At 32.2% G+C, this 22,028-nt stretch overlaps 3 protein-coding genes across 3 annotated transcripts in view; 1 reads left to right on the forward strand and 2 right to left on the reverse strand.

Annotated features, from left to right (window-relative positions):
* Positions 1 to 2,814: 2,814 nt before the first annotated feature.
* LOC132726647 (complement C1q tumor necrosis factor-related protein 3-like) lies at positions 2,815 to 4,093 on the forward strand. Its single transcript, XM_060711991.1, has 2 exons — positions 2,815 to 3,245; positions 3,573 to 4,093. Exons 1-2 carry the CDS (start codon positions 2,843 to 2,845, stop codon positions 4,001 to 4,003), a joined length of 834 nt encoding a protein of 277 aa, XP_060567974.1. The 5' UTR covers positions 2,815 to 2,842; the 3' UTR covers positions 4,004 to 4,093.
* Positions 4,094 to 5,031: 938 nt separating this feature from the next.
* On the reverse strand, positions 5,032 to 11,091 carry LOC132726657 (monocarboxylate transporter 12-like). Its single transcript, XM_060712000.1, has 6 exons — positions 10,568 to 11,091; positions 9,361 to 9,504; positions 8,343 to 8,489; positions 6,802 to 7,956; positions 6,376 to 6,513; positions 5,032 to 5,818 (listed from the first exon to the last, which is right to left on the reverse strand). The coding sequence occupies exons 1-6, from the start codon at positions 10,758 to 10,760 to the stop codon at positions 5,670 to 5,672; spliced, it is 1,926 nt and encodes a 641-aa protein (XP_060567983.1). The 5' UTR covers positions 10,761 to 11,091; the 3' UTR covers positions 5,032 to 5,669.
* Positions 11,092 to 13,370: 2,279 nt separating this feature from the next.
* Positions 13,371 to 22,028, reverse strand: part of LOC132726651 (uncharacterized) — a 34,156-nt gene continuing 25,498 nt past the window's right edge. Inside the window, exons 10-15 of the mRNA XM_060711994.1 lie at positions 19,034 to 19,243; positions 17,991 to 18,134; positions 16,752 to 16,898; positions 14,981 to 16,138; positions 14,209 to 14,346; positions 13,371 to 13,588 (exon numbers count right to left, since the gene is read on the reverse strand). Coding sequence (XP_060567977.1) covers positions 13,425 to 13,588; positions 14,209 to 14,346; positions 14,981 to 16,138; positions 16,752 to 16,898; positions 17,991 to 18,134; positions 19,034 to 19,243 — 1,961 coding nt within the window. The 3' untranslated portion in view covers positions 13,371 to 13,424. The remainder of the gene's footprint in view (positions 13,589 to 14,208; positions 14,347 to 14,980; positions 16,139 to 16,751; positions 16,899 to 17,990; positions 18,135 to 19,033; positions 19,244 to 22,028) is intronic.

A 22,028-nucleotide genomic window follows, 5' to 3' on the forward strand; every position in this document is an offset into this window, starting at 1 on the left:
TTGACAACAGAACAGCAGAAGACCTGCTTGGAAGATTTGTAATGATCGCGCCTTTAGTTTATGTGAGGGAACTGCATAAAATGCTTACTTGAGCTCGGCGTTTCGATTAAGCCTTAAAATGCTAGGATCAGTGCATCAAGGCTTATCCCACCATTATATATGGAAAGCCATTGTGCAAAATTAGCAGTCTAGTGTTGAACATAATGATACAATAAAGGGAACAGGTATTACTTCAATGAAATAAAACAAAATAATACGCAAACAATTTAGACCCGATCCTAAATTGAACTGTTTTAGTGAAAACATTGCTGATAATGTCTAATTATATCCCGTATAAAACATTTATTTGACTCTGTAACAAGCAATACTGTTATGACTTAATAATATTCCTGAAAGAAGCTTGCATTGGGCAGCACGTTATTGCCTAAAATACTTATAAAATAATAGAGGCAACGTTTTTAAAAGTCACTCCTAAAACTTATGTTTTTACAAAAATATTCACAGGAACCTTTAAAAGATAGTACGGAAAATTAAAACTATACAGATGCATGATAAGACAAAATAAGAACGTAATATTTCCAGTTTCAGAAATGAATGTAGATGATGAAAAAAAAAGAAACATAATCGGATTCAATAAATATTATAGCAAAAAGTGTTATATTCAATACTTGTAGAACTATACTTTCAGTCACACCTTTGACAAATTATTCGGCAATCTGATAACCAGCTGCCCAGATTTTCATTGCGTTTCCTTTTTTCCATTTATTCACAATTGGAATAATAAATGCAAGTACATCTGCAAGATATGCCAGTCCTTCTAATAGATGAAGAGAAGCTATGTAAGAGCCAGTTACATCACGAAGACCACCTGGAAATATATATATTTGAAAGTAATTGAGATGTTAAAGCAGCACATGACTTCAGATTCATGATTATCCTTTATGAAAATTATAATTTATTGAAAAATATAGTAAATTTTGTTTTGTTTTTCTGAAAAATAAGATATATCTTGTCAAAGGTACCAATTTCCCACAAAGACACCGATGAATAATTTGTCAGGCAATGTAGAAATGATTCTTACTCTGTTTGCAAAAGGGTAAAAATAGTGTTATTTATATACTTTAAAAACTAGTTTTCCATAATTTTGTTTTAAATTTGTATTAGCATCTTTAAAAAGGCAGCATTTACACCGACACAAATACGGACGTTTCACATGTATTTTACAGGTGATTACTTATAAAAAATGATTATGAAAACTTTTAAATGATTCACATAAATCTGTATCAGTAAAATCATAATAAAAAACTTCAGTTTTACTTGCTTTTTGTTTTGTACTAGAACTATAGTTAGCTGTCTCTTTGACGGCGCCATCTATATTTCCAGTTTTCTATATCATGTTGTGAGCATTGTTCATGACCTCATTTCTTTTCTCTCATATTTGCAACCCACTTTTACAAAATTCCAAATGTTGAGGTTAAAAACAACTTCAATGTTAAGTTTCTCCTCTTAGTGATCAGTAACAACCACCAAACACACCTAACAAACATATCAAAACTTTTTTCTAAGCACAAAAAATCCCCCCTTATCTGATTTCAGACAAAAGGTCATCTCAATATAGTAGATGCAAAACATGTTAGGTACGCGGAAGGTACGCATGTTCATATAGTCACATATATTATTAAATATCATCAAGTTAGTAACTAAATGGTATCAACTTTGAAATAAGAAAACACTTTCTCATATTATTTGTCTCAGAAACTCTGCACTTATTAGATAGTGTATTAGAAACAAGACCTTACAAACCGTGTCACCCCTTATGTTTCGTAGTGTTGTATGCCAATTAAACACAGAAATGTGTTATTTTGTTTTATTTCTGCTAATAGCAGAATAGCAATTCACCTTCTAAGTAAACTATTCCTGAGGTATAAAATTATATATCAGAAATCATACTTATGGAAATTTTACATGTACTGAATAATGGATGAAGAGTCAAAACAGGAAATATAACAATAATAGATATATCTGACCTTTTAGCGTCAATGTGAAAAGTTGAAACTTAAGTCCAACAGAAAAAAAAACCTATAACTGATGGTCAGAAATTTGGCTAACTTCTGTTGTCTCTCTGAGAGAAATCAGTTCATTACAAGGAATTTTTTTGAAAAATTGGATTGAAAAGCTGTACAATGCATAACATGGTGAGTACATGTTATCGTGTGCTATGGTGTTTGTTAAATAAGCTTAATTTAACACAGGTACAGCGTCCTTAATGAGTAATGGTAAGTTTATCTGATAAACATGCCTACAAAATATTCACTTACAGGGCAGGGTTATTTGCGGCTTCAAGATTAAGGAAATTACTAGGTAGATAGCATACCTTTGTTTCTAGGTAGGATATATCTATGTTTAACCAATTAATAGTCAAATTTATGTTACAAAATTTTGTATATAGACACCAACTTGTTAAATTTTGAAATAAAAATCAAAAGAATTAGAGCAGTTAGAAACGTAAACTGAAAGAAAAATATAAGTATATTATGTAAATGCGCATTTAATTTAGAAAATCCTTGATAATAATACTAAAAAACATATTGTGTCATCCCAAAAATGTACATTAGATATTACACTACACACACATATTGACAAGACACTTTACTGTGATAGTTTTCTACCATTGCAATTCAAAACTTTTACCTTTTTATTGCTTTGGCTTAATGATCTGATCACGGCTTTTGAGTAAATTATAATGAACGGCATCTTACAACCTTAAATGATTCAGATATATTTGAGATAATGTCCAATATAGCTTTAATATATATATATAACTAACTGTTATAACACAAAGATGGAAAGTTTCTTAAGTATATGTTTTACAGCTTGTTGCCTCGTGATACATGGCGTTAAATGTGGAGAAACTTTGGCACAAAATGTGAATGGAAAGGAAACAATTTTAACAAGCGAGGTCAAGGTATATATCAACAGTATTGTTTCTGATTACGTTCACAAGCAGAATGAAGACATTGACCAACTGAAAGCGATTGTTTTCTCACAAGGAATAAAAATAGCTGAACTAGAAAAGGAAACGCTTGCATATCAAAATGTTGTTTCAAAGTTAGAAACCAGGCTTGCATTTCTAGAAGCGAACAGTGACAATACGCAATCCGAAAACGAAAATGAGTTTTACGAAGACGGATCTGAAAAGGATGTTAAAATAAGAGATAAAGGGACAGATCGAAACGGAAAACCCAGTAGGTTATAATTACACTTATTCACGTATCGTCATGACTCTTAGATTTTACAGTAACTGTTCAGTTTCTTTAAATACAACGGCATATATTGGTCAATGACATTGCCATTTTTGTGCCCTTTGCTGCAATGATTTTTATAGATATTTCAATTTTAAAGCTTTAATGGAAATGATATCTTTCTATTACTTGTTTAAATACAAACAGGAAAATATTCAGGGTTTTTGTACATGCATCAGAATATAGTGTATAATCATACAAATTATTATGTTTCCAACATATAGTTAAGATATTCAATTATCAATACGTATATGCTAAACTTTATTTTAGAATTCCTTCGTCGAATAAGAAGAGCAACCGTTGAATCTGGGGTAGCGTTTTCCGCATCTATGACCGTAGATGAAAACAATGTTGGTGAAAAACAAGATATAGTATTCAATCATGTGATAACCAACGTCGGGAATGCATACAACAATCACCATGGTACTTTTATAGCACCAGTGACCGGAACCTACGTATTTTATTTCTCCTTGCATAGCCCAGGTGCAAGAGCAGATCTAGTATTGAACGGGTCTGCTGTAGCTAATCTTTATATAGGAAATGATCAGGCATCCCAGCTGGCAATTCTGAACGTTAACGCCGGCGACGATGTTTCAGTTCAAAATCTGGTAGCAGGTAAACAATATTGGGGAAGTGGCTACAGTACATTTAGCGGCTTCCTCTTGTACGAAGGAACGACTTCGACCCAGATAGTTGGTTAATCTGTATAAATACCTGATCGTACTTTCTGTAGAGTTGTGTGTTGACAAGAACATGTATGTTTACATCAAAATTAAAGAAATACAAACAAATGGATGTCTCGTTTCAAATATTTCCCCCACCGTATTGAACGAGTGCAGGTTCAATACTGAAATTTTTAAACTCGTTCAATAAGTTTAGTAATGAAGCTATACTGAAAAATATTGTATTAATTACATACCTATAGAGTTTAGAAATCCTGTTTTGCTGACGCGCTTATACTGCCATGTATGTTCACTTTATGTTTGCATAAAATATATAACGTCACGTCAAAATATTATTCCTATCGGTTTAACGGAGTCGATATGCGGCACTTGTATGTGATAAATAATGTGTGATGACATTTTATAAACAATTTGTTATTCAAATAATTTAATAGATAAACTTTTTAACAAAATGTACATGTATATCAGTTTTTTAAGTCAACTTTGTTCGATAAAAGAAAAACATTCTTGTTTGACACTTTTATAATCATACAAGGATCTTGCTTCATTAGTGGAACTCTTTGAACTACAGGTTAATCAAACACCCGTGCCGCTTTTGCGACTCCGTAAAAATGGTATTGCACCGCCGTGACCGCCGTGACCGCCGTGCATATATTTTGACGTGACGTCATTTGCATTATACAAACATAGTTTAAAAACATGCTAAATGTTAGCGATTCACTATAATCGCGTCAATGATTCCTTTTTTATTTTAAACCGTCTTTATTTTGGGTTTGTGATAAATAGAATATAATATATGTGTGAGCTCATTTAATGAATGATCGGTCAACTGAATATGATTTTTCTATCGCTTTCCCTTTTTCTGTCGTCACAATAAAAAATCCTCACAAAAAATTAGCCAATCAGTGGGCATGCCCAGGAGTGCGGGTAACGCATACCTTTCTCCAGGTAATGCACTCACTGTGCATGTATATTTTTTATCTTTAAAAAGTAAGATTTAGGTGTTAAATTAAACTTTAATGATTAAGATTGCCTTACATTTTGTATTATGTGTCAACAACTAATTCATAGGTCATTTTTCATCGCCTCTTGCTTAAAATCTGGTAGTTTTGAGTAAATTTTTGGAATAAAATGGAATAAAAAACAAGATGATGGTGAGGTTAGGTTGACGGACTTTTTCCGGCGAACATTTTTATCATGTGCATTATTATGAAATACGATTTCATTTCAAAACAGCTTATATTTAGTTTTTTTGACATATATGATAAGCATATGTGCTGTGATTGACAAATATACACTTAAGTTAGTTTTTAAGGCGTTCGGAGCTCCACAACTCAAGTGTCTGTGTTTTTACTAAAAACAATGCTAATAATGTCCCATTACATGTATTCCAATATAAAATATTTATTTTATTCTGTAACAAACAATAGTGTCATGAGTTAATGATTACAGAGGTATAATATTACAGAAAGAAGCTTTCATTGGGCAGCATGTTATTGGCTTAAATACTTATAAAAATAATAGAGGAAACGTTGTTAATAGCCACTCGATTTTCACACAAAAATAAGTATGTATTTTACAAAAAAAAATAAAAAAAATAATAATAACAGAAACCATTAAAAGATAAAAACCATACAAATATACATGTATGATAAGACAAATCTGATAAATGGCTGCTCATGTTTCAGGTTTTCTTTTCGACATCCGTCTCTTTACTCTTTTTCCATTTATTCACAATTGGAATAATAAACGCAAGCCCACCAGCAAAGTAGGCCAGTCCTCCTAATAGATGAAAAGAAGCCACATAAGACCCCGTTACATCACGGAGACCACCTGGAAATATACGAGTATATGTATTTGAAAGTTTCAAAGATGTTAAAGCAGCATATAATTTCAGAGTCATGATTGTCCTTTATGAAAATTATAATTTATTAAAAAAGAATGTAAATTTTGTTTGGCAGAAAAAACGTGAACCGCTTTCCATAAAGTCGACAAAGAATAATTTGTCACGCAATGTAGAAATGATACTGACTCTGTTTACAAAAAGGGTAAAAATAATGTGATAGTACGGTATATTCTGTCGAGTATTGTGAAAATGTATACCTTTAAAAACAAGTTTTCTATATTAGTTTAAATTTTATAAGCATTAAAAATACAAAATTTACAACAAAACAAATACGGACGTTTCACGTGTATTTTACATGTGATTTCTTATAAGAAATGACTATGAAAATTTTGAAATTATTTGACTATTTGAAATAGTTTTAAATTAAAGTAATGCCAAATGCTAAACTAAACCCCATGCAACACACTGCAGTCCGAAAAATCTTACTCTAATTCTAATTATCTGAAGCATAATAATAATTCAATGTATTGTAATTTTCGGCTACCTGCGACTGGGAAAAACACTGCTATAGATGTCCCATGTACCAGTGTTCCGAACCCTAGAGAACTTTTGAACTTCTCTGGACCTATCACTTCCATTAGAAGAACTGCATACATTGATAAATACTGTCCGCAACAAATACCTGTGTAATAATTTATAGACTGTAAATCTGGTTTATGAATTGAAAATCAAAATGTATATTGACTCAGAATTATGCTCTAAATATAGTTGATGAGAAATGAAATTTAAATATCGTCTTAAGAAGGATAAAGTAATACTTAGATGATTATCAGTATTTCCAAAATACATAAATAGGTTCATAGAACGAAGCCTCCGATATCGAACAAATGGACTATAAGAAAATCAAAACAAAACAGGTTTCGTCCCAGTTTCCCATTATAGATTTATTTAGAAACCTTTAGTTACCTACCGGCTATAACAACGAATACAACCATTGTGGTAAATGAATTCACAAAACGCATCAGATGTGACATCGTTCCTAGCGTGAACGCCACAATTACGAGAATTGTCGACCTTTTTATCCACTTTCTGTCTGCGATTACTCCCATTGTCAATTTTGACACTAGATCAATGGCGGCCATTATAGAAATTAAAAAACCTATCTTCTCATTACTAACACCAATATCTTTAGCATGGGTCGGCATATAAATTGGGACAAGTGCTACACCTGACATCATGGAAAATGCCATGAAGAGAAATGCTATAAATGCAGGATTTCGTAATAATCCTAAATCCAACACTGAGCTTACTATTGTAATAATACATGATTTCATATTTAAGCAACACGTAGCTTTGCCATCGCTGACATCTTTTTCCTTAATTTCTATTTCGTCTATTTCTGCATTATGTTTGAAATTTTCTTTTGATGATGGAATATTGACATCAACAAAGGAACCGCAAACTCCTTCAACGCTTGTGTATAGAGACATTTGAGAATGTGATATTGCATCAATTACTCCTTTTAACAGGTGTCTGTTATGGTGAATATTGTTTTCACTTCTATACTCTTTGTATCCTTCAGACAAAGTTCTCTGTCTAAGACCAAAAGACGGAGTCCTAACTCTCTGAAGCAAAGGTGAACCCAGCGATTGGTGATCAGCAATACTAGGGTCATGTGATTGCATTCGAGTAAAATTATCTGCATTTATGCGTGATCTATAAGACCGTGCTATCTCTGCTTCCCCCGGATTCACAACATTTGTATTTATACCGTTTTTCTCACTTTGTTTATGTTCCGTGTCGACATAATCGTCATTTCTGCCTAGCATCTTATCATTCAGAGAATGTTCAGCAATATTTACAATTTCTATTTTGCGCGGAGAGTAACTTTCTATTGGCCGCATTAATAAAGCACCGACCCAAATATTCATTAACAGTCCTGCCACTATCAGCAACGCTCCAGTATACCCGTACTCTTCAAATAATTTCACTACTACTGGTGCAAAGATAAGGCCACCAACGGAGCCCCCACCTGTGAAAATACTGTTTGCAAGGCCTCGGTGTTTGTTGAAGTATACACCGATAATTGCAAGCATTGGTGGAACAATCATGGCCATTCCTATACCTACAAAGTAAAGGTTATCAATAATTTGTGTAGCATAATAAAATCAGGAACAGTTACGATGTTCGAATAGCGTGCATGTTTGATGTGATCAACTTTAAAATTCACTTATTCATTATCGTTATGCAAAGGCTGTTCTTTTCGCAAATTACCGGACCATGTTCTTTATAATTCAGCAATTCAAGGAATCCTAAAAAGTTTTGATTATGTTCAATCAAACTGAGCCTGCAACCTCTTTTTCAATTTTGTTGTGTTGGGCTTTCTTTGGGGATTCTGTTTATTTTTCTTTTTTTCATTTGAATGATGAGTTTGACTCAATTAAACAAGAACGGAAAAAATCCATGTGAATTAAACGTATTCAAGTGAATTACAAGGATAACGGAACTTACCGCCAAGCACACCTTGTGCAAAGTAAAACACCCGTATATCCGTGCTATAAGCAGTGATAATGTATGAAATAACTGTTAATGTACCACCTGTTAGAACAGATGTACGACTGCTAAACCTCTTCAATCCAATAGTCATTACAAACAGAGCTGAAAAAAAACCCGCACAAATCAGAAAAGTTACTGCATCACAATTACTTTCAATATTTGAGCCGCGCCATGACAAAACCAAAGTAGTGCGTTTGCGACCAGCATGGATCCAGACCAGCCTGCGCATCCGCGCAGTCTGATCAGGATCCATGCTGTTCGCTTACAAACCCTATAACATATAAAGAAACTGATATCGAACAGCATTGATCCTGATCAGACTGCGCGGATGCGCAGGCTGGTCTGGATCCATGCTGGTCGCAAACGCATTTTGTTGGTTTTGTCATGACGCGGCTCATTTACTTTGCTTTACTTACAAAACAATTGAACGCTAACATGCATACATAGAATGTTACGTTATATATCGAATTAAACGCAAAAGTAATTTAGAAATAAGAAATACTTTGCACTCAGCAATATATTTCACATCAAATCAATCTATACAGCGTTAACGTGTAACGGCAAAATCTCGCTAAAATATGAGAGTACTCTACATTCGGCAATATGACTTATTTAAAGGCATGTTTGAAATTCGATCATATTGGATGTTTTCAAAGCAACTTTAAAGTGGAATAATCATTGTACTTCTTTCAAATACTCTTTTATTTCTTAAAAGTTGATATTTTACTTGAACAATCATTTGTTTTTCTCACACCGCTGTAAGTTCGAGTCGCGCCAGTTTCTCCGGATTCTTCATGTGAAAAGCTATCCAGCTAGCTAACGGAACGTCGGTGATTCTACCCATGTTCCCGTTTGTGCCTAAAATAATGTACGGAGGGACACCACCAGTAAAGTTGTAAAGTCGTCAAATGATCTTTACAGTGTTGGTGCGACGTCAAACCCAATAAAAAAATCAATCATCTTTAAAGCTTACCCGTTATGCTGAGGACAATATTCTGGATGAAACTCATAAACGCAGTATCTGCTGCATTGGACTTAAATCGCATTTGATACTGCAGGAAGAACACACCAAACGACTTCATAAGACCGCCATGAATAATGAACTCGAAGACACAACCTGTTAAAATAGATAGTATCCGAAACTCGACAAATAGAGGTTTTCCCCAGCTAATCCGAAGGTTCAAACACACTTTTACCGTTATAGCTTAACGATGCACTACCAGTCACAATAGATAAGTGAACATGTTGCGCTTAGTTTCGAAAATTTAACATTAAAAGTGTATTTGTCCTACGGATTAGCTGGAAAACACAAATATTCTTAATTCCAGAGTTAGTTTTCCTTTATAAACTTTACTCTGAAAGCACTATGCGCTTCTGATTAAGACATAATCACACTTACTTGAACTTGCAATTGCAATATATGAATTTCATTATTACTTTTATATAGCTCATGAATGACTTTAAAAATTCTGTTTGTTACCAGGTTTTCATTTTTGTCTTCGGGTTGATGTATGTACATTTCTCCTTAAAATAATTTCTCATAAATAGACATTTCAAATTTTTACGAAACAATTTGTGCATAACATAAACTTTTTACCATAACGAATTAATAGAATGGGATTTCCATTTATATAAAACCAATCATGTATATACTTCACCTCTTTACCTGTATCAGTAACAAGTCAAGTATTAGGACTATTATCGTCACTGAAGTGCAATTTAACTCCTATTAAATTTAATAGGAGATCACCAGTTACTGCACCAAGATGGTGGTATCAATCTAACGAAAGAGGAATTTAACGGTAACAATGTCTTAAGCGGTTATAGCAAATTATTCATCACAGTACATCTTCAAATGAATCATGCATATGTGTTTTTTTATTGCAACCGTATGAGTTGATTCAGGCAATTTCCTTTGAAACTATGATATTCATATCTTAATTTAATTGCTACTTGATATAAATTGTGTAAAGCTAACACTCATACCATTTATAAATCTTTGGATATTACACATTTATTATTTTTTTGCCCACAGATATATTGCAATTTACTAAATAATTCATACACATGTAGAGCGATTTGAAAACAACTTTTCGTTTTCGACAAAAGTCTAATCGGATTTAAATCTAAGTAAATTAACAAAATTATTATTGCGAAATAAATCGCAGAAAAAAAAACACCTGCTAAGACTACCCATGCCCATCCTCTGTCTATTGGTGGTCCTTCTGGGTCATCTATATAATCCTGTATTGCACCGTCGGTTTCGATTACTTCTAAATCAGTCTCGTCATCAACTGATTCTTGTTCGACTTCTCTCTCCATTTCAAATGTTTCCCCATCCACACCAAGATTAACCGACTCTAGCTTTGCCATTTAACTAGTGTCGGTATCATTTGAATTTTTGTAAACCTATTTCAAAACAATATGGTCTGCAATTTACGCGGTAAAGACGTTCCATACTTTATAATAATGAAAACAATAGTACACTGACACATTTCTCGTTCTTTACAAGTCATTTAACATTTAATTTTAACATTTCTCTGCCATTTTTTTCAATAATTATGACATTATGAGATCGTACACTATCCGGGTATTGTACCATAATTTAACATTATATATTATCTAGTTTTATCTTTAAGGGTATATGTGTAAGACAAATATGTACATATAAAGATAAACGCTCACGGACTGAGTTTAATATATAGCATATCCTATTAATAATTTCTGATTCTTTTTTTTTTTATAGAAACCCGGTTGTTTTATAACGATACATAAGGCACATAATGTCTCAGGAATCTTTTTTTTTTAATTCTGTAGAAAGGTGAGATATGTGTTAAATAATTTTTTAATAATTAAATTTACAGCATCTTAGATGTTAAACAACTACAAGAAGTGAAAATGGTGTTGAATGTGCTATAATTTGTTATAAGGTAGCAAAAGGTAAACAAAGAAGTATTTTGACTTCCATACAAAATACTTATCACTATAATTATACCAATTTCCAAAGAGCAAAGTAATCGAAAAATAGTTCATTCATAGAGCCAATGAGGTTTTATGTTTTTAGAATTTGTAATAAGATACAAAGAGTAAAAAGGTTTTAAAAAATAAAAATGATAGAAAATCGGAGGCTTATTGGGCTTAATTGGCCTTTAAACGGACATCAACTGTTAATTGTCTTCAGTATCAAATGTTTTACTAAGATGGAATCTGTTTTTATCTGCTGTTTATTGCCGAAATTCATATACAATGTTTTCATATTATACTTTATAATATTGCATGATGGCGGATTATTGCAGTGAAGATGTATCGAGTATTTGACCTTTGACCTTATATTTGCCCGGAAAAGAGGTAATAAAACAACAACATGCAACTTATCTTTAAAACAGCATGCCTACAGATTCATGCTAGTTTTTATGAAAATATATACATTTATATAAAATAAAACATAGGAAAGTTTTAAACTCATTGCATATGACACTTACAATGGCGTAAAATACCATAAAGATGTCAATACCCTGAAAAAAGAAGCCTTTCCTGCGTTAGTCACGCAGTATAAAAATGGTGACAGATACTGCAAAATCAATCATTTATCGCCCATAGCATATACATTTTAACTTGAATCTTTTCTTAAAATCTTAAGTCATTTTTTACAAGTTTGATTATTTTTTAATATATTTTGGCTCATCTAGAATCATGCAGCTTTAACACTTTAAAACAAAACAAAGGTCATTATATACATTGTTGCGCCACGAGACACTTGAATATCTCGAGTATGACATATTTTAAAATAGAAAAGAAATCTTCAAAGCTGTTATTAGGTTGCTTTAAGTTATAGGAAAATAGATAACCCAAATAAACATTAGATAATAAACTTCCTTATTTTGAAGTTATAAAAGAAAAGTGGGTTAACTAGTTTTAAAAGTCCTCATAATTTTGTTTTAAAAGCGATGTGACCAATATGATGTATATTAGTGTTATATACAGTATGTCAATTTGCATCGTGAATTTTTAGCACAGTTGGTTACACTGGAATTTTTTATCTGTCTTATACAAATGTACGAGTATTTGATTTAATGTTTTGAGAGGGTTATATGTAAGTTTTAGCTTTACTTCTTTCTCCAGCAATAGTTTGCCCTACACTCAGCACTAAGAACTAAATAGGTTTTACTCATTCATAGAAGATATTATTTTTTTGTGGGGATGGTGTGTGTGACAAAGTTCGACGTTAAAATGGCTAATGTCATTAAACGTAAAATCAAGTGTTTCACATACAGATTTCTGTGAGAAAAATTAGACGTTGTTTAATGTAAAGATAAAGCTTCAAAATTAGCATATCACTCATGGAGCTCTGACATCCATAGTTTAAACTTCAACGGCAACTGTTTTATATTGCAATAAAAAGGGAGCCTCGCTGACAACTGAATTTGGTTTACTCCTGTAATTACAGTAATGTGGATCTTTCAACCTTTAAGATAGCCCACCCCGAACAGGCTGGGTGGCAACGGCACGAAAATGCGTACATCAAAGTTCTTAAAGTACTTTTGGAAGGCACAATTCATTTTGCAAGATTGTCTTTTCACTACACAAATGCATATGTTTCAGTTCTCATTCGTAAAAAAGATCATTTAGATGGAAACGGGTTGTTTTTATCTTCTTGAATGACACCATACTATAAATTTGCGAGCAGGTAACTAGACTTTTGTCCTGCAGCTCATACAAGAGGGATGGGGGACGTCATTAAATTCGCCTTGTGAGATTGGGTCTATACTGTACGAGGCAGAAATTCATTTACTACCAGTATAAAACCAGACAAGGGTGCCCCTCAATATAGATTGATTTGTCTCTTTCAGTTGACTGAAGAACTCTGAATATTCACTATGGATAATATTCATAAAGTTATTGATCTACCAATTCTACATAGACGTTTGACAATTCAATTTAGAAAGTTTGGGTAAGGGCTCAAGAATGTCCGAATGACAACAATAAATCTTCTACAATATTTTTTCTATGTATAAATAATTAACAATATTTTACAATCTATGTTTTATTAGCTGGATCCTCTGTTAAAACTTTTTCTTTTTTACCATTCATCCATTTATTTACTATTGGAATAAGAAAAGCAAGGACGCCGCCAACATATGCAAGTCCACCAAGCAGATGGAATGAAGCGACGTAACTTCCGGTGACGTCACGAAGGAGACCTGGGGAAATAATAATAGAAATAGTTATAACCACTTTTAAATAATGCTGAAAGAAGAATTCCATTGATATAATAATGTCAATGAAGTATCAATGAAAGAAAATGATTGACCAATACATTTAATCATTCTAACACTGCCATACTGGAAATATTTTCCTATAAATAATTTAACTCTTTAAGTGATGATATATGTTATTAATAACAATCATCTTTGACTTAGGCACACAGAAATGATAGTACCTGTTGAACAATCAGAATTCATCAATGATTCATTGCATTAAACAAGTTATCAAAATGTTGTTAAGTTAAATAATCACGTACTAGTATGATCGTTAACATTTATAAAAAAAGAAGTTCTTCGGAAACGTAGAGAAACCAAATAAAATAATCCAGCCTAACCAATTGCGATATCGACAGACTAAGTTTACTTCCTGTCCGGCTATCTTACGTATTACTTTTGGAAGAAATTACATTGTATACTGTTGTTCTAATAAGGTTATTGCTCAGTAGAGGACCGCACTACAGAGGTTGCAATTTAATAACCATTCTTTTATCTAATTTAGTTTATGAGCTAATCAAAACCATTCGAAATTATTGGGATTTTATTGATCAGGCACATACCTGCAATTGGAAAGAACACTGCAATAGACGTGCCGTGTACAACAGTTACAAATCCTAAACAACTCTTGAACTTTTCTGGTCCAATAACTTCAATAAGTATCACAGAAAATACTGACATGTACTGGCCACAACAAATACCTGCAATTAAATTGATGATAAAAATAAATATTTATAAGAAACAATACAGAATATGTGAATAGATCTAATGAAGGATGATGTAGTTTCGCAAATAAATACAAGGTACATGAAGTATTTCAAAATCGAGTATGAACGCATATGCCAAATCAAAAAGAACAAACGTTTTATGCTATTTCTATAACTCAATTAGATATCACATTTTCTTGTCAGATACTTTTAATATTATGTCGTACAGGCAGATCTCTTTAATTTTCAAACGGGTAAAAGAAAACTGGAAAATAAATGAACTCGATAGATTGATCATGAAAATAATAATGTATTTTGAAATGTAATGTTGCAATACTGTTTATAAAGGTATAAGTTGAGAATTGCAGTCTCGGTTCTACTGTTTGTAAAAGTATAAGTTGACATTTGCAGTCTCGGTTTTACTAAGCCTGATTATGAAATACTCAGTCTTATTGAGGCTGGTCATGACAGATAATATAATGTACAACATCTCTCACCACCAACCCTAGCACCGGCTTAATTAATCCGTGACATTAAGATGATATAATATGAGAAATGACATTTAACATAGCAAACAATTTCAAAAAAAAATAAGTACAATGTATATCAGATTGATAAGACAATTTACCTGCTATAACAACAAATATAACCATGGTTTCGAATGAATTCACAAAACGCATCAGATGGATTGTCGTTCCTAAGATAAATGACAGAACGAGCATCATCGTCGACCTCCGGAACCACTTCCTGTCTGCTGCCACACCAAGAATAAGTTTTGAGACTAGGTCAATAACAGCCATTAGAGAAATCAACAGCCCAATCTTTTCATTACTGATGCCAATATCCTTTGAATGGGTTGGCATATAAACCGGTATTAACGCAACCCCTGATATCAAGGAAAATGACATGAACATAAATGTTATGAAAACAGGATCTTTTAGTAGCCCTACGTCAAATACAGTTCGCAAAACGTTTAAAACTAATGTGCAACATTTACTACTATCGTCGTTCTTTTCGTTAATTTCATCTGAATCACTTTTCGCTTCAACACCGTCAATCTTCGAAATCTCCTGCACTGAAGGAACGTTTAAACTTATAAATGAACCACAAATTCCCTCTCCGCTTGCATAAACATTAATTTGCGAGTGAGAAATTGCGTCAATAACTCCTTTCAAAGCATGTTTACTATGATGAACATCATTTTCACTCTTGTATCGTTGGCTATTTTCAGATATTGTCCTCTGACGAAGTCTTTGAGAATTCGTGCGCATGCGTTGTAGCAAAGGTGATGCTTGGTATTTCCTGTCAAGAATGCTTGGATCATATGATTGCATTCGAGTAAATTCGGTCGATTTTACGGCAGGGTGTTCTAGAAAATGTTCTTTTTCTTCATGTTCAGATTTTATAACCACAGTCTCCTCATTTATTTCCTCAAATGCCAACTTGTCTACTTTATTAGGATCTTCGTTACATGCTGACTGTACTGAAGGAGATTGCTCTTCAGGTTGTTCCGGGGTTTCAGCAGATTTTGTTTGCTTCTTTGTGTAGCTATCGATCGGGCGTAATAGGAGGGCGGACACCCAGATATTCATCAGAAGAGCGGATATTATTAAGAACGCCCCCGTATACTGGAATTCATCAAATAGTTTAACAGTGACAGGAGCAAATATAAGACCACCTACAGACGATCCTCCCATTAATATGCCGTTTGCTAGACCTCGATGCTTTTCAAAGTAAACACCTATTGTTGCCAGTATCGGAGGTACAATCAAAGCCATTCCAGCACCTGTGAATGGATGTATTGATAATCGCATCTGTTAATTGCCGTTTATTTTATTTGAGATAATTAATTTTCTCATTAATGATAACACTTATTATATAACAATAAAAGCGATAAGATTCGTCGATTATAGACAGATAATTGAATACTATTATCATAACAGTTATCATCATCAACATCGTCGTCGTCGTCGTCGTCTTCGGTGTTGTCGCCTTAGTCATCGCCATCATCATCATTATCATTATCATCGTTGTTGTTGTCGTCATCGTCATCATCACAATCATCATCAATATTGTTGTCGTCTGCGTTATTGTCGTCATAGTCATCGTCGTCATCATCACCATTATCATCGTCGTCGTCGTCGTCATCATCACCATTATCATCGTCGTCGTCGTCGTCATCATCATCATCATCAATAACAAAAACATCATCATTATCATCAATTCTGATTGTCGTCGTCGTCACCATCATCATCAACATCATCATTTCTGATTAAATCATTAAATATATAGTTTGAAATTACTTATACTGTACATTTTTATATACTAATTATTATAATTTTTATCTTTATATGTAAATTGCTTCAAAGTGAAATGATAAATAAATAAGAAAGTAATACCTCCAAGGCCACCTTGAGCAAAATAAAACACTCTGATATCGCTAGTGAAGGCAGTGATGAGATAGGCAGCTACCGTGAGAGTACCACCAATAAATACAGCTACACGTGTACTGAACTTCTTTAAACCTATGGTCATTACGAGTAGAGCTGGACAAAATAAAAGTAAGATTTTAATATATCAAATATCATTGAGTTCAGGAATAAGGAATCTGGATCCAAATATTGACGGACGATTTTAATTCACATTTCATAATGTTGATATTTTTCAAACAAGAATATGTTACAGCCTGAAATGAATTTGCACCACCACATTATATGATTTTAGTGTCTATTCTAGGATTCGAAAAACAGGGGGAGGGGTTATGGAACAGTCAGAATTTATTAAATTTGTTGATCTTTTTTCTTCTTTCTCTGTATTAAATTCCCCCCCCCCTGCGTCTTTAAAACATAGGGGGGGGTCTCAAAAATATGAGTGACCCCCCCCCCCCATAGAATCTTTCCTAGAATAGACACTGTGATTATAATTATGTCAAACATTACATTGTCATAGATAAGTTGTTTTTTAAAGTTTCATGCTATCATCATCTTATGATGATCATAAACAAGCTTATGGTTTGGTTTAAACATATTTATTTAAGCTCGATTGCGAAACAAGTTCTTACAACTTATATTAATCACTTTCGAGTCCGTTTCCTGGAACCAACTAGTACTGGTGTCGTATAAGGAAACATTCACAATCTTATGATGATCATTAACAAGCTTATGATGATCTTTAACAAGCTTTTGATATGATCATTTATGATCTTCTGATGATCATTAACAAGCTTTAACAATCTTATGATGATCATTAACAATCTCATGATGATCATTAACAATCTAATGATAATCATTAACAAGCTTATGGTGTGATCATTCACGATCTTATGATGGTCATTAAAAAGCTTTAACAATCTTATGATGATCATTAACAATCTTATGATGATCATTAACAATCTAATGATTATCATTAACAAGCTTATGGTATGATCATTCACGATCTTATGATGGTCATTAAAAAGCTTAAACAATCTTATGATGATCATTAACACTCTTATGATGATCATTAACAAGCTTCACAATCTTATGATGCTATTCATAAAAATTGTTTTATGTATTTAAATGATGCTTTCTCTTGTCGTTTAGAATTGGTAGTCTGTTTGTTCTTTTTTTTGTTAATAATCTTGCATTTGTACCACATACCTGTTATGCTAATTACAACGTTTTGAACGAGGCTCATCAGTGCTGTCTCTGAAGCATTAGAATTGAACCTCATCTGGTATTGCAGGAAAAATACGCCAAATGACTTGTTGAGACCACCGTAAATGAAAGTTTCAAGTACACAACCTGAAGCAAGAGAAATCACATAAATACTGTCGAACTTCGACAAAAGTTGAATGAATATTACGTTATATATAACGCATATCGAAAACATGTCATCTTTGAATTTAACCGCATATCGACAATAGTTGCAAATATAAGTGATTATCGAAAACAAGTGTATGCTTGTAAATAAGCACATATCGAAAATATGTGTAGATATAAACGACTACAAGAAACAGGTGTATGCACGTGTTTGCTATTGAAAGGTTACACCTCATTGGCCAACCGTATAAGATGACAAGACGACATAAGTCTACTTTTATATTATAATAATATTTAAACATATAAACAAAATAGATTAATTTATTAATTTCAAATGACCAATTTGAAAATCATCATTTAATTTACCATTTTCCTTCATGAATTGATGTTATAGTAGAGTAACTTTGAGTGTTTATCATATCAAATTTTTAATTTATTTTAGTAAGATTTTATCCTTTTTATCCATTTATATATTTTATATGTACCAGTGTACAACGCCATAGAAATTTTTTTATTGAAATAGGCGTTTAATCAAATAAAATGTTTCATGATTAATGTTTCACGTTTCATATCAAAAAGGTGTATCATTTAATTGTAAAATTCTACTTCAGTTGCGCAACAATTGAAATTGTAAAATATATTTTTTTCAGTAATTTTGTCTCAATTGCGATTAGTTTTTTTACTGGTGTATTGCATTATTAGAATGACGGTGTTTTCATCATCATCGTCATCATCCTCATCATTTCAACTTTTAATTATTTAATTATTAGATTATATTATTTCATTCATGTACCGAGTATTATTTTATGTATATAGACCTGATAAGAAATCTTAAACTCATGCACACACATATGTAACATTATTTCTTGTAAAAAATATACCTGCAAGTACGACCCATGCATATCCTCTGTCAATAGGAGGTCCACTTTGCCGAACTTTTACGTCAACTTTTGTTTCTTCTTTTTCAGCCCCGTCAACTTCATCTTCATCTTCATCCTTTGTTTTCATTTCCATTGTCTGTCCATCAGGTCCATTTACCTCACTTAAATTTGGTTTTGTCATGGCTTTTTCTATATCTAATTTGTTAAAAACTTAACCACTTCTCATTTCAGAGAAACATATATTTAAAATGAAAATTTTCCTTTTTAATACGAACTCTTTCCATTTATTGCGCAATCATTTAACAATTAAAAAAGTGTTTCCAAGTGTTACATCATCATTGACAAGTTATTTAGTAGACAGTGTATAAAATTGCACCATATTTACTTCAATTGCATAAAAGATGAACATTTAGACTCTATCTTAATTTATTTGTTTAAGTTATCGTTCATTTATCTTACGAAGATACGCCACATCCTTAAACCTTGGCCCAAAATCATTAAACGCACAAAATCAAACAAAACTTAGCTATCTGTTACAGCTAGCTGCATAAAGTGGCTATTTTTGTAACAAATCTAATGTACATGAAACATTAAAGGCTCTTTATGACTCAGAAATGAACATTTTTTCCTTCTCCAGAAAAGGCAAAAATGAGCTTCATTACATTTAAAAATTGGGTTTAGTAAATGTTAAATGTTTATCACCTGAGCAATGTAGTGCTGAAAGTGAACATATTTGTCATACATATAGCACAATGTAAACAAAGAAGTGTTTTGAATTCCATACAAAATACTAAATCACTATAACTATACTCATTGCTTAAACGCAAAAGAGGCGAATGATGTCTCAGTCATTTTGCCAATGGGTTACAATTTAGAAACTATATAACAGGCCTCCTAAAATAAGAAGCTTTTGATAAAAAACTATATCATTTCTCAGGCTTAATGGACCTTTGAGTATCAAAGAAATAATATGAAAACATTATAATACGGTATATATAATTAAAAGGAGTCGGAATCTTGCGCATGCTTAGCTTATGCGCATATCAAGATATATAAGTAAAATCATATTATTTTGAGAAGAAGTTCTTCCATATTTTAGACTTTTACTTATGGTTTATTTGTCATGAATTAAAAAGTAGCGTGTTAAAAGTGTAAATGATTTATCCTTCATGTGTGCTGTGTCCGATACCTGATCTTTAAAGGCAGATTTAGACCAACAACTTCATATTTTTGGTCCTTACAGTTTGCGTTTCAACTCAATTTAGCTGTAAGTTTAGTTAAAATGATGAAGTATTTTATATGGAACACAAAATACCACTTTGTTTACGTTTTGTTATGACTGCAAATACTTTTATATTTATTGGGGATGTCTTCAAGTTTAAGCATCCAACAGCTTTAAATCTACAACAAAATCATTATAAAACATACAATTGCCTTATTTCTGAATCATCAAATATATTTCAGAGGCTTCATAGGCCTTTAAGCATTACTGATTGTCATACAGTTTTTTTTTTTTCAGTTTTATTTATTTGCATAATCAGGCCTCCGGCCCATACACATATATATATATACAACATTATAATTTACATCTAAATATGAAGCATGAAGTCAAGGATTAACAATGACAAATTTCAGTTTATAATACCAATCTAACATAATATATATTGATATAAAAACACATAAATTCCTCTCAATAGGCTTACAATATCATCTGTTATTTAATAATGCTTGATACTTAAACAGAATCGAACTTTGCTTATAATGTATAATATCTAATGAACATTTGTACGCCTCCATAGAATATAAGAAATACATAAGCCTTCATTCTCAAAAAAAAAAAAAAAAAAAAAAAAAACAAAAAACAACCTGCAATGAGAGAACATGATAAACCAAATGGAAAATCAAAACACTGACAGAAAGTCTTCTCTTTTTTTAAAAGAGTAATTAATAAACATGGCTAAATTTCTTATAACATTTGTACTGTCACATGACATCAGCCTGTAATATGTATCCAAAGTAGGATTATTAATAAACATTGATGGTATGAATTTTCCCCTGATTTCAGAATAAAGAGGACATATAAGAACAAAATGAAACTCATCCTCGATAACAGTTTCACACTAAGGACAGAAACGGAAGTCTCTTGGAATATTCTTATGTCTACACTGTTCAATCATTAAATTATGACATGAACTACGAAATTTAGCCATACTAGATCTAAACTTTTCAACATCAAGTATTGCAATATATTTTTCTAGATTATAATTTTTGTTTAAAATGTATATAACTATATAATTTACTACTAGATCGGCACCGAGCAGTCCAATTTTGAATATACTGATCTTTCAACCTTTGTACATATTGCTTTTCAAAAAGCTTTTTGTTTATTACTTTTTGTTGTTCCCATGCATATCCAAACCCATTTGAATAAAGATTGTTTTTTACATCTGTTGCCCAATTTGTGTGCCCTACACTATCATAATGAACAAGCATTTCATAGCAAAGTTTTACATACCTATTTCTTGGTAAATCAAGCAAACGTAACCAATACTTAATACATCGTTTTGCTGAATAAATATGCATTGGGAATCTGCCTAAATCACCTAATATTGCATCATTAAATGCATTTGTTTGTACTTTTAAGACTCTTTTACAGGCATAATTTTGTACAATTTCTATACACTGTGGTTGTTTCATTCCCATAATTCTGCCCCATATAGCAGCACAGATGAAACCTTAGAGTCAAATATTTTGAAAAATGTATTTGTAGATAGACATGAAAAACTTTGAAATGAACTAAAATATATACATAAGGACTTTTTTGGCCTTAACTGACATAGCTTCAGCCATCTTAAACAAAGATAGCCTATTTGTAAAATAAATTCCAACATAATTAAAGCCATTAACTATCTCTAAATTATTGTTTGCATATGACCATCTCTCTCTTCTTGCCACACATCCACCCTTTTTGAATACAAGAACTTTTGTTTTTGAT

This window comes from Ruditapes philippinarum, unplaced genomic scaffold (genome assembly GCF_026571515.1).
Source record: "Ruditapes philippinarum isolate M1 unplaced genomic scaffold, ASM2657151v2 ctg2284_1_1_1_1, whole genome shotgun sequence".
Lineage (NCBI taxonomy): Eukaryota > Metazoa > Mollusca > Bivalvia > Venerida > Veneridae > Ruditapes > Ruditapes philippinarum.